Source organism: Miscanthus floridulus, chromosome 2 (assembly GCF_019320115.1).
Source record: "Miscanthus floridulus cultivar M001 chromosome 2, ASM1932011v1, whole genome shotgun sequence".
Taxonomy (NCBI): Eukaryota; Viridiplantae; Streptophyta; class Magnoliopsida; order Poales; family Poaceae; genus Miscanthus; species Miscanthus floridulus.
The window spans coordinates 129,275,045-129,287,174 of NC_089581.1; the positions used below are offsets into that span (position 1 = coordinate 129,275,045).

The 12,130-nt window shown below is 41.1% G+C and overlaps 1 protein-coding gene across 4 annotated transcripts; it reads left to right on the top strand.

Moving 5' to 3' along the window:
- Positions 1-7,410, top strand: LOC136529723 (uncharacterized). Of its 4 annotated transcripts, none has more exons than XR_010777397.1 (14): positions 1-68; positions 272-344; positions 1,105-1,150; positions 1,230-1,340; positions 2,202-2,268; positions 2,515-2,605; positions 4,610-4,670; positions 4,759-4,889; positions 4,976-5,093; positions 5,258-5,381; positions 6,135-6,236; positions 6,308-6,376; positions 6,684-6,847; positions 6,927-7,410. XR_010777397.1 is itself a non-coding variant. In XM_066522803.1 (13 exons), exons 2-13 carry the CDS (start codon positions 328-330, stop codon positions 6,740-6,742), a joined length of 996 nt encoding a protein of 331 aa, XP_066378900.1. In that variant the 5' UTR covers positions 1-68; positions 272-327; the 3' UTR covers positions 6,743-6,848. The 4 variants fall into 4 exon arrangements, 1 of the variants encoding a protein (XP_066378900.1); XR_010777398.1 differs by having other exon boundaries at positions 6,963-7,410; XR_010777402.1 differs by having other exon boundaries at positions 6,971-7,410.
- The last annotated feature ends 4,720 nt before the right edge of the window (positions 7,411-12,130 follow it).

Genomic DNA, 12,130 nt, shown 5'->3' on the forward strand with positions numbered 1-12,130 from the left:
ACAGTGCAACATAAATGCGGAAGGCAATGGTTTGCCTGACGATTCTAGCAAACATACTAAAAGAACAGGTGCTACTGAAGATATGCCAATTACACCTATATTATTTTTTTTATTATGAGAAATGAATCAATGATGTTTGCTTTCATAAGTGTTCAGTATGTCTGTATCGTGGTTTGCTTCTAGTTTTCCTTTTACCCCTTGACTATTGGAAACATTAACTATTTTCAACTGTTCTGCAGAATTTTAATGAATTTTTTTGTTTAATGCACAGGTCGCCATGTGGGGATTTTAAGTCACTGCCCAAAGCGACTAGTTGCTCTCAAAGTCATGTACTTCGGCCAGAGGTGTGTTATTCTCCAAATAGAATATGCACGCTCCATTTTGAATTGATAATCGTCTCTTTAGGGCCTGTTTGGATCACTTTTGGATTATTGGAATCTGGATTTTGAATGGGATTATAATAATCTGGATTATGGATTAAAATAATCTGGGTTGTTTGGATCCTTGGATTTTATGTGCTAGATTACAGGATTTGGTTCTTTTCAGCACCTATAGTCTCCTATTAGCAGGTTTTAGATGGATTATAGGATTCGAGTAGTCTGTGGACAGGATTATTATAACCCAACCCATAATCTAGGGTGTTTGGATGACCTAGAGATTATTTTATCTTATTACTGTAATCCAAAGGTGATCCAAACAGGTCCAGTGGTTTCTGGTGAATTCTTTCATTAGAATCCTACTACTCTCTGATCCAGTGGAAACAAACTACTATAATGCTGCATGTCAAGAGTTTTTTTGTTTAAACTGCCCGTCTTTGTTGATCAAGTCATGTACTCATGTCAGTACTAAAAGCAATTGTTGATATTCAATGTAGTTACTAAACTGCTTACCTTTGATCCCAAACAAACAAAATATATTTTATAAAAAAAACATGCTCCTTCTCTAATCTTGTAACATGTTTTATTTTTCCTTAAAATGTTTGACCTTCTCTTGGCATCTGCTCATATGCTCTGTTCTTAGCTGGTTCTTAATCAACTTGTATTACTTGTGATCTGTGATCTGTCTTTTCTCCCTGTTCATATGGCTCTGCTTGTTTTTGTGCAGATTCTATGGTTTTTCTTCGGAAGGTAACACTGAGCCAACCGTTGAGGTGATTTCCCTGTTGAGCTGTTTGCTTTGCTATTTCCTAAGTCATTTCCTCAAGAAGCTCTATCTTCTTGTTTTGTCAGTCGGAGATATTTAAAGCACTGGAAAGAGCAAAACTTATGGTTGGCAATAGGAAAGAATCGTGCTATTCGAGGTGTGGAAGAACTGACAAAGGAGTTTCTGCTACTGGACAGGTAGCCACAGAATCCCTGTTATTCTGGCGAGTAACTCAAACGCCAGAGTCTAATGAATGTCTGTTTGATTATATGCTTCTTTATACTTGTAAATCATGGTATTAGCTTTTATGTATTCTGGAGTAATACTTGGTACTGACTTTAATGCTATATAAAGAACACTTCTCAAAACTTCAACGTATTCTGGAGTAATGCTTTGTCTCTGGGTTTCATGCTATTAAGAGCACCCGTCCGGGCTTATATGTGTTCTGATTCTGAAGTAATGCTTGTCTGTTTTTAGTGCTAAAAATACAATTTTTGACAACATGGTTACAAGAATCATTCCTATTGAACCAATACTTGTTGCTACTGATTATAGGAGTGATCACTATGTAACTTGTCAAATCCAGATAAAAACAACTTCTCCTTTTTTTTCCCCTTTGCATGGGTAGTCTTTAACTATTTGGTTTCAAATTTGTACGAAACAATTTTATGCATCACATTGTAGAATGTAGAGGCAAATTTTTTATAAAAAAAAGGGCAGACCCAATGCCGGAGGCTCCCACATGAGTGGGGTCTGGGGAAGGGAAAAACTGAGGCAAGCCTTTCCCCCACAAAATCTGCGGAGAGGTTGCTTCGAACCCGTGACCTGGTGACTCAGTGATATAGCTCTCACCACTGCACCAGGCCTGCCCTTCATAGGCAAATTTTTTATAAAGAATATAATTAGTCTGAGATTTACAGACTGTTGACTGTATGCATTCTGCTGGAAATTGTTTCATTTCGTATTCTACAATTTTTTTTTGGTAGTGTGCTGAAATGGAGTTATCTGTAGTGGGCAGTGTGCATTGAAGAGATGTTTTACCCCTTCTCCACACGCAGGTGATTTCCTTATATCTGCGATCGAACATAAAGGATGTTGGAGGGGACATGTTAGATGAAAGACCCGGTATGCTTCTGCCTTGTATTCCCTTAGTGGTGTTGTAGACACCAAGGAATGCAGTGACATGAGTAATGATATGATTTGTTTCTTAAATGACTTGCTATCTTGCTAAGGGAAAAACCTCCATCTTCCCCTATCAAATACATTTTGTTTGCTCCTGTCCTAGTATCATATTTTCCTAGCAGATGTCTCATTGCATCTTAGCTTCACTTGCAATTATTCTCTGTCACACTAAGATTTTTTTGTCCACAGAAATTGATTATGTGAAGGTATTAAATAGAATTCTTCCAAGAGATATACGTGTACTAGGTTGGTGTCCTGTTCCAGAAGATTTTCATGCAAGGTTAGCTATGCTCCATGTTTTATATTGTTCTTTCTTCTTGCAAGGATGAATGTACTATTTTGCAAACAAGCATATATGATTATATCTATTGTCAAGTGTTAATTCTAAGGAGATAAAGTGCTCCATCTTTTTTGTGATCAGGTTATTATGTCCAGTTATAAGGACATTTATAGGATGGCTAGGGTTCGTGAGAGAAAGACACGGGACTTCAACCAAGTTAAGTGCATTAAGGATGAAAGGGAGCATCTCTTGGTAAAGGAGGATGAGATCCGACATCGATGGCAAGAGTATTTTGACAAATTGTTCAATGGTGAGAATATGGACACAACCTTTCAGTTGGATGACTCTTTTGATGACACCAATAGGTGCTTTGTGCGGAGAATCCAAGAATCTGAGGTCAGAGAGGCGTTGAAAAGGATGAAAGGAGGTAAGGCGATGGGACCGGATGGTATCCCAATCGAGGTGTGGAGATGCCTCGGGGACATAGCTGTAGTATGGTTAACCAAGCTGTTCAACCATATTTTTCGATCGAACAAGATGCCTGATGAGTGGAGGAGAAGTATATTGGTACCGATCTACAAGAATAAAGGGGATATTCAAAGTTGTACAAATTACCGAGGAATTAAGTTGATGAGCCATACTATGAAGCTATGGGAGAGAGTTATCGAGCATCGCTTGAGAGCAATAACGCGGGTCTCTATGAACCAATTTGGTTTCATGCCCGGAAGGTCAACCATGGAAGCCATTTTCTTAATAAGACAAGTTATGGAGCGGTATAGGGAGAAGAAGAAGGACCTACATATGGTTTTTATTGACTTGGAGAAGGCTTATGATAAAATACCAAGGAATGTTATGTGGTGGGCGTTGGACAAACATAAAGTCCCAACGAAGTACGTCGGGCTCATTAAGGACATGTACAGCAATGTTGTGACTAGAGTTCGAACAAGTGATGGAGACACGGATGACTTCCCGATTAGGATAGGACTACATCAAGGGTCAGCTTTGAGCCCTTATTTGTTTGCTTTAGTGATGGATGAGGTCACAAGGGACATACAAGGGGACATCCCTTGGTGTATGCTTTTCGCGGACGATGTAGTGCTAGTTGATGAAAGCCGGATAGAAGTGAATCAGAAACTGGAGTTATGGCGGGAGACTTTGGAGTCCAAAGGTTTTAGACTTAGTAGAACTAAAACTGAGTATATGAGATGTGACTTCGGCACTACTACTCGGGAGGAGGAAGATGTTAGTTTGGAAGGTCAAGTAGTGCCTAGGAAGGATACCTTTCGATATTTAGGATCAATGCTACAGAGGGACGGGGATATTGATGAAGATGTTAGCCATAGAATCAAAGCATGGTGGATGAAGTGGCGGCAAGCGTCTGGTGTCCTATGTGACAAAAGGGTACCACAGAAGCTAAAAGGCAAGTTTTATAGGACGGCGATTAGACCTGCTATGTTGTATGGTGCAGAATGTTGGCCTACGAAAAGACGACATATTCAACAGCTAAGTGTCGCGGAAATGCGTATGTTGCGTTGGATTTGCGGTCATACAAGAAGGGATCGAGTTCGGAACGATGATATACGTGAGAGATTAGGGGTAGTGCCAATTGAAGAAAAGCTTGTCCAACACCGGTTGAGATGGTTTGGACATGTGCAACGGAGACCTCCAGATGCACCGGTGCGTAGTGGAATCCTAAGTCAGGATAGTAACGTGAAGAGAGGCAGAGGAAGACCGAAGTTGACTTGGGTAGAGGCAATAAAAGGAGACTTGAAAGGATGGAATATACCCAAAGACTTAGCCTTAGATAGGAGTGCTTGGAAGACAGCTATTCACGTGCCTGAACCTTGATTGCTTCTGTTGGGTTTCAACTCTAGCCTACCCCAACTTGTTTGGGACTTAAAGGCTTTGTTGTTGTTGTTGTTGTTATTATGTCCAGTTATATGGTGATGTTACTTTGTGGTTGCTGATTGCCACTTGATTTTTTTCTCCCACTGCTATTTGCAGATTCACCTGTTTGAGCCGGGAATACAAATACTTATTTTGGAAGGGGGACTTGGATATATTGGTACTTACACTACGCTTGATTTTTATACTTGCCCATTGAGTTAAGACTTGTCATGTCCACTGAGCTACCAACTTTCATTTGCAAGCAGGAAATGCAGAAAGCTGCATCCAATTTCATTGGAGAACATGACTTTAGGAATTTCTGTAAGATGGATGCAGCAAATGTGAGTAATTACAGGCGGCGCATTACAGAATTTACTATTTCTGCATGTGACAGAAGGTTAAATTTATATTGTAGTTGAACACTCGTTTCATTTTGCATGTAATATCCTCTAATGCCCAGTAAAAATGCTTCATATCTTCTAGGTCCAACAATGATGAGTTGTGCTCCATGACGATCAAGGGTACCGCTTTCCTGTGGCATCAAGTTCGCTGCATGGTAGCTGTGCTATTTCTAATAGGTCAAGGCCTTGAGTCACCATCTGTAAGTAAAATTTCCACTTAAGCTTCCTTTTGTCAAAGAGTCAATAACATGTTCCCTCAGGTCCATGGATTGTCGATTGGTGTGATATACTTTTGGTGAAACCATGCTTGTAGTTGGCTTTGTAAGGATTTCTTACCTCCACTAATTTTCTTATTTTACCGCAGGTAGTTGATTCACTATTGGATATTACGAAAACTCCTAGGAAACCTCAATATAAAATGGCGCCAGAGCTTCCATTGATTTTGCGATCTTGTCTATTTGATAAAGCCAACTTTATGTGTTCATCAGGTTTGTCTTATTAGACTTTTGGAGATCACTTATGTGTTACTCACTTGCTCACCTGATCATATAATTTAATTCGATGCGGACCAGTGACTGAACTCCTAGTAATTCCAAGAAAAGCCTCAACTCCCTAGTCACGCTGGGTGCTTGGATCCTTTGGAAACAGTGTAACGAGTCCTTAGGCTAATCCTTTAAGAGGGGCATTGTGGTGTTTAGCAGGTGCCTAGAGGGTTGGCACAGCTTGATGCTTCTGGTTGAGCCTTGTAGTGTTTCCTTCGATTTGGTTGGGGTCGCTCTTTCTTGTTTTCTCTATGGCTGGTCTCGCTCAGAACCTGAGCTGACTTATCTTATTGTGTGTAGTTGTGTTGCATGTGTGTTGTAAACTTGTAACTACCATGTTTTCTCCTTAATGCAATGATATGCAGCTCTCCTGCATATTCGGGGAAAAAATCCTTATAATTTACTTCCAATTCTTAATTTAACTGAAAATGTTAGGTCTAGGCAATCCATTTCTTTTTCTGCTTATGCTTTAAATGGGATCAACAGAATATAGTTGTATCAGACTATCAGAAAACTTTTAACCATGGCATGGTATTTTCAGCAAATTTAAGCAAGTAATTTGGGGGAAAAAGTATTCTCAGCTCAGTTCTCTTTTGTGTATAAAGCTAGACTCTCTGTTGTATTTTCTCCACTATTTGTTCACTGTATTTTTGTCTTTTGTATGGGTATCAATTGTGATGGACTATCATTTGATTTCAGATGCCAGCCAGTCTCTGACTGAGCACTTAAATGATGAATATCATCATCATATGCTCCAAGCTGAAATATTTCACATAGCGTCATCATGTTTACCTTTTCCAGGTACATAGAATCAAATATTTTCTTTGTTTTATTTAATACCCTAAAAATCTAAAAGTGAGATGCCACTGCAGAACCAAATTCATCAGAAACGCTTCAGAAGAAGAGGAACCATATTCCTCTCCTGTCACGACAAACAGAGCGTAAGTTTGTGATCTTTTTATGGGCTGAACTTGCAGAATATTTCTCCTGACATTACGTTTCTATATGGAGAAACCAATGCTTTATGTGTGACCATCAGTTTCCAGTATCATCTTGAATATTCTGGCAGTATATTTGACTGTTGGTGGCCAATACTAAACCATAAATTAGCCCATTGTGCATGTGCACCTAATGTCCATCCCTATATAAGGACACTACAATACATTTTCAGACTTCTGATGCAATGCTTAGTTTCAACATTTTCTCTTGTACATCTGAAACAAATGTTTCTTGATTTTCTTATTTCAGCTTCTTATGAGGAGCGTATATCAAAAGTCAAAACGAAGCTGGCTGATAATCTCAAGTAGAGCGACTGTTTTGAGTTGTTACACCAATACTTGGAAGAGAACCGATGAAACTGTTGAAGATTTGTGCTTCTTAGTGCAAATTCTGGCACAGCCAAAAGCCTACATGTATGCTGAGATAATTTTACTATTTTATTTCACTCTGGAGCCATGCATTTGTTTTCCCATAAACACTTTGCTATTGTAGGAGACAATCTCTTTATGCCGGTCTTCGCTTCTTAAGCTTGGCAGGTTTGTGATGTGCATGGTTTGATGGCAGAATTGGATCTGTTAACATGTGGAGATGGAAACTATCAGGAAACGTGAGCTGAGTGGATTTCGCCATTTTGAGGTGCTAGAGCGTGCTGCCTATCTTAGATTCTTTAGCTGTTCTAGTCGTCAGCAATTAGAATGTAGAACATATATACAGACTAAAACATATGAAGCCCCACATTTCGGGTATTGTCATGTTGTGCATTTCTCTTTCAAAGTAGCGCAAGTGCATTGTGCTTTTTTCTGAATTCTCTGTAAAATAGTCTAGGAACCATGTGATTTTGTTCTCACATGCTGGTGTACCAAAACTGTACTAAGCATCCCTTGCGAGGAGGGGGTGGCAAAGCCCTGTATGTTTTTTTAGTAATTGAGAGAAACTATATAGGAAATATTTCATGTGAGTTATGTATTTCCAGCTGGATTATTTAGGTTACTTGCATTCCCATTTAAGCAGCGTTCCTTATTGTTACAACGAATGCACGCTACTTTGAGTCAGAATCATTTGGTTTCCCAAGTGGCCATCCATTCTTTCCTTGTTCCCAAGGGCATCCCATCCCTTGTGATGACTGTCGTTTGCTACAATATGATGGCAAAGCTTTATTTTGCGCTGGTCGGTGTCGTGGTTGTTGATGCTAGCTGTTAGTACTCGTGCACCGGGATTGCTGAGCCTTAGATTTTTCTTGTTCCCACGGGCAGCAAATCAAATGGGAGAAGTGCTATAGTGTAATACGGAGTGACACCTATGTACAGTTTTACAGCAAATCAAATGACAGGAGAGTACCAGGTTTTAGAGGGTTTCTGCAATAAAGCTATGTGTCACTTATGCTGCCCCAGTCTGACTACATTGTCCGAGTATTTCTATGATATATTATCAAAGTACTGTATGGTTTGTTTTTCTGTTGGGAGCTTATCATGTCTATATCAGTACATCGCTCAAATTTGAGCTCTTTTTGACGTGATTTTTTTTTTTAAAATCAAGCAAATGGTTGATGGTAGGCCGTAGTGGGGCTTGGCTACCATCGGGAATTTTTTTTTTAGTTTTAACTCTTTTTTTTAATATAATTTTAAATCTAACACTGTCAGTTTTTTTTTTAAAATTAACACTTTTGGCCGCACATATTGCCCTACGCACGGCTAAATGCCTGTGCCGCGCCATGCATGGTAGCGCGGTAGAGGGCTGACGTGGCGTGGGCCGGCCTGGGGGACCGACGACGTGGCAGGTCCTGCCGCGCCACCGACCTTGGCGCGGCAGTGTCGCGCCCTGATCCGTGACGCGGCTGGACCAAATATATACCGCGTGCGAGCCCGCCCGCCCGCCCGCACGCCTGCCCTGCTCGCCCGCCCGAACGCCGCCGCTAGCCGCACGCGCCCGCGCCCGCGCCCGCCCGGCCTCGCCTCACCCCGCCCGCGCCCGCACGGCCCGGCCTCGGCCGCTCGCCCACGCCGCGCCCGGCCACTCCCGCCGCGCAGCGCCCTAGCCGGCCGCGCTACAAACGCCGACACGTCAAGGCCGCCCACTCCTAAGGTACCTCCCTCTTGATTTCATATTTTTTTATTATCTAGTATAGTTAGTATTTTTATATCCCTATGGTACCCCCACGTGCCCTCGCAATCCTCGAGCGACCGGCGCAGAAGCAAAAGAGTTGATGATGGTCTGCTAGTGCCAGCATTTCTAGGAGCATGTAGGGGCATCGATGCTATTTTCATTGAGTATTAGTGTCTTTGCGATATCTTAGAATGACTATTGTTATGTGACGGAGGAAGTACCCTTCTGTCCTAAATAAATACACATCTCGCTTCTTGAAGTTAAAATTTTTAAAAAATTTGACTAAATTTATATAATAGCATACTAATATTTATGATACATAATAGGTACTATTACAGTAAGCATATAGTATACTTTCGTAATAAACTTATTAGGAGATAAAAATATTGATACCGTTTTTTAGTTTTGATCAAACTTAAACATATTTAATTACTCGAGAAGCAAGATATGTATTTATTTTGAGACGGAGGGATTACTTGTAATTTTGGAACCAAAGTTTTATATGGATTGATTATGTATTTATTATCTAGTATAGTTAGGATTTTGGATTTAGGGAAATAGGCTAGTTAGGTTAGTGAATTTGTTTGTGAACTTACTAATGTTAACTTGAATTTTGTTAATTTGAATACTCTAACGCTTTGTTTATCAATTTGTAACAGGATGGCCCCTCCCACGCAGCACCCGCTGTACCCTATTCTTGAGGTGGAGTACGACAACCAGCACCGAGCACACATCTTGAGTGACAACGACGTAGAGGTATCCTTGCCTCCTTTGAGGCTCCGCACTCACACCAGGGCGCATCAGTGGGACGAGCGTTATACGCTGCACATACGGCATGCTGGCTTCCTCGAGCTTGTCCGTGTTGTCAACCACGGTCTTTTGCCCCTTGACTCAGCACTACTTACTGCAGCTATAGATAGGTGCGAGTGCATTCTTTGTACGTTGAAGGGACCATGACGCCTAAGAGGGGGGTGAATTAGGCAACTTAAAAATTCTAACTATAAACTATGGCCTCTTTTTCTAACCCTAGCAAAACCTATGCAATAGATAAACTATCTAGATGTGCAACTATAGTTTTGCTAGTGTGTTGCTATCTCTACCGCAAATGTAGTAAAGTAATCAATATAAATGCGGAAGCTAAAGAGCAAGGTAGAGATATGCAAACTCCCATCGACGACTCTGGTATTTTTACTGAGGTATCGAGAAGCGCGCAAGCTTCCCCCTAGTCCTCGTTGGAGCCCCTCGCAAGGAATCCCTCGCAAGGGCCAAGCTCCTGGTCGGGTAACTCCGTGGATAGCCTCGGGCCTTCCCCACGCGCAAGTGGGTCTCCAACGTACCTTCCGGCAAGCCTCTCCCGGATGCTCCCCGCCGTCTTCACTATCAAGCTTACGGTCGAAACGTCGTGGGCCTTATTCCCTCCGGTACACGGTGGCGGCCACACCACAAACACGGTTGGTGTGATCTCACAAGACTTCAAGCCCCTCCGATGTACAACAATGGTGCTCGCAAGCACCAAGTGGTAAGAGGTATAGAAACCTCACTAAACACTAGACCTAAACCTAGAGCAAGCGCATAAGCGGTGGTCTAATCAACGTAAGCACTTCGTAAAGCACCTATGCTAATCACCTGATGAATCACTAAACAATATGCAAGTGGAGATCACTAAAATGGTGTATCAACACCCTTGGTATGTTTCCTCAGCTCCACTCTTCTCAAATGGTCGGTTGGGGGTTGTATTTATAAGCCCCACTAATAAAATAGCCGTTGGGGTCGAATTCCTACGAAACTGCTACTGATCGAACGCTGAATCGTCCTGACCGGACGCGTCCGGTCGTCCCAACCGTTGAGCCGGCAATATACTAATCGGACGCTGGCCAGTGTCTGGTCGCCTACCACCGGACACGTCCGGTCGTAGATTTGCCGCTCTAGAACTTTACTGTACTCGATCGGACGCTGCTGTCCTGCGTTCGGTCGGTTGCCGCCAGCGTTCGGTCGCCTGTCTGCCGAGCCACTTGCCTAGTGTCCGGTCGCAGCGTCCGGTTGCTTGTCCAGCGTCCGGTCCAGCATCCGGTCACCACAGTGAGCTCATTTCTTCACGATCTTGCATACGGCTTGGTTCCAATCTTCATGCTTGGACTTTGCTTGATCTCTTGGGTCTTCTCTTGTGCTCCTAAAGTCTTCCTTGAGGTGTTGATCATCAGATCATCACGTCGTCTTCGTCCAAGTTACGTCTTGCACCCCATTGAACTACAAAACAAACACTTGTAAATTCATTAGTCTAATTTAGTTGTGTTAGTCATCAAACACCAAAATCTAAAGTAAATGGGCCAAGGGTCCATTTTCCTTACAATCTCCCCCTTTTTGGTGATTGATGCCAACACGACCAAAGCAAGCAAATAATAAGAATTTAGAAGTTAAAAACTACCTACTTGCTAGGATGCAATGCAAAGGGTAAGTTTATTTGATACTTAAAGATACCAATTGAAATCATATATGATATTAAGGGATACCAATTGAAGTTAATTGTAAGATAGCTTATCTTGCCCTTGCAAAAATCTCCATGTGGCATTATGGATTCCTACAAATTTTACCATTACTTAGACTAATCCATAATCCACTTTCCTCCCTTTCTCGGACCATTACCACTTGTAGACATCAACTTGATGCTTGCCTTTGGTCCTTTAAATTCTCCCCCTTTGGCATCAAACACCGAAAAGGAAGACATTAGTAGCACAAGGGAGGGTCAATTTTCATGATCCTTTGTGTATAGAGTGAAATGGATCACAAAATTTGACTCTCACATTATATAGACTAAGCTCCCCCTAAATATATGCATACATATGGTAGAGCATATGCATAATTAGCAATTTATTATACAAGAGAGTTTAATCTATATAATACATGGAGAAAGCATATAAATATGAAATGATGATGCCAATTGAAGAATGATGCTTAACTCCGGGGACTCCAATTTCCTTACAATGAGACTACTACACATATGATAGGTTTGAAAAATTGATATCATTTGAAAAAGTGTTAGTCTCAAAGCATCCAAGTTGTAGAATTACTCCCCCTAAATATGTGCACACAAATGTGGAACACTTTATAGGAATCATGCATTGATTTTAGAATAAAAATACTACTTGAAAGATGACTTCTCATGAATGTGAGAATCATTTTCAAAAATGATATTCAGGAGAGATTATCTACAATTTGGACTTTGGCACATATTAGATAAACAAAAGTAAGACAAGCTATGTGCTATGCTTCTAAGCAATTTTAAACCATGTAGGTTTACTCCAAGGGTTAAAAATGAGACCGAGCAAGCCTACCATAAGATATACCTAGTGTATGCATGATAAAGGATTTAAGCACATAAATGCAAACATAGGCATGAAAGATAAATAGATGCTTTAAGAGTATATCAATTGGAAAACAAAACCAATTGAAATGAATACTAATTGTAAGTAATAAATCTAGTTACCTAACATGGGAAGGGGAATTTGGGTCCATAGTATTCACTAACCTACTTGGCAATGACTTTGTCCATCATGATGCACCCCATGAAATGCACCCAAACTTTGCCAAGTCTC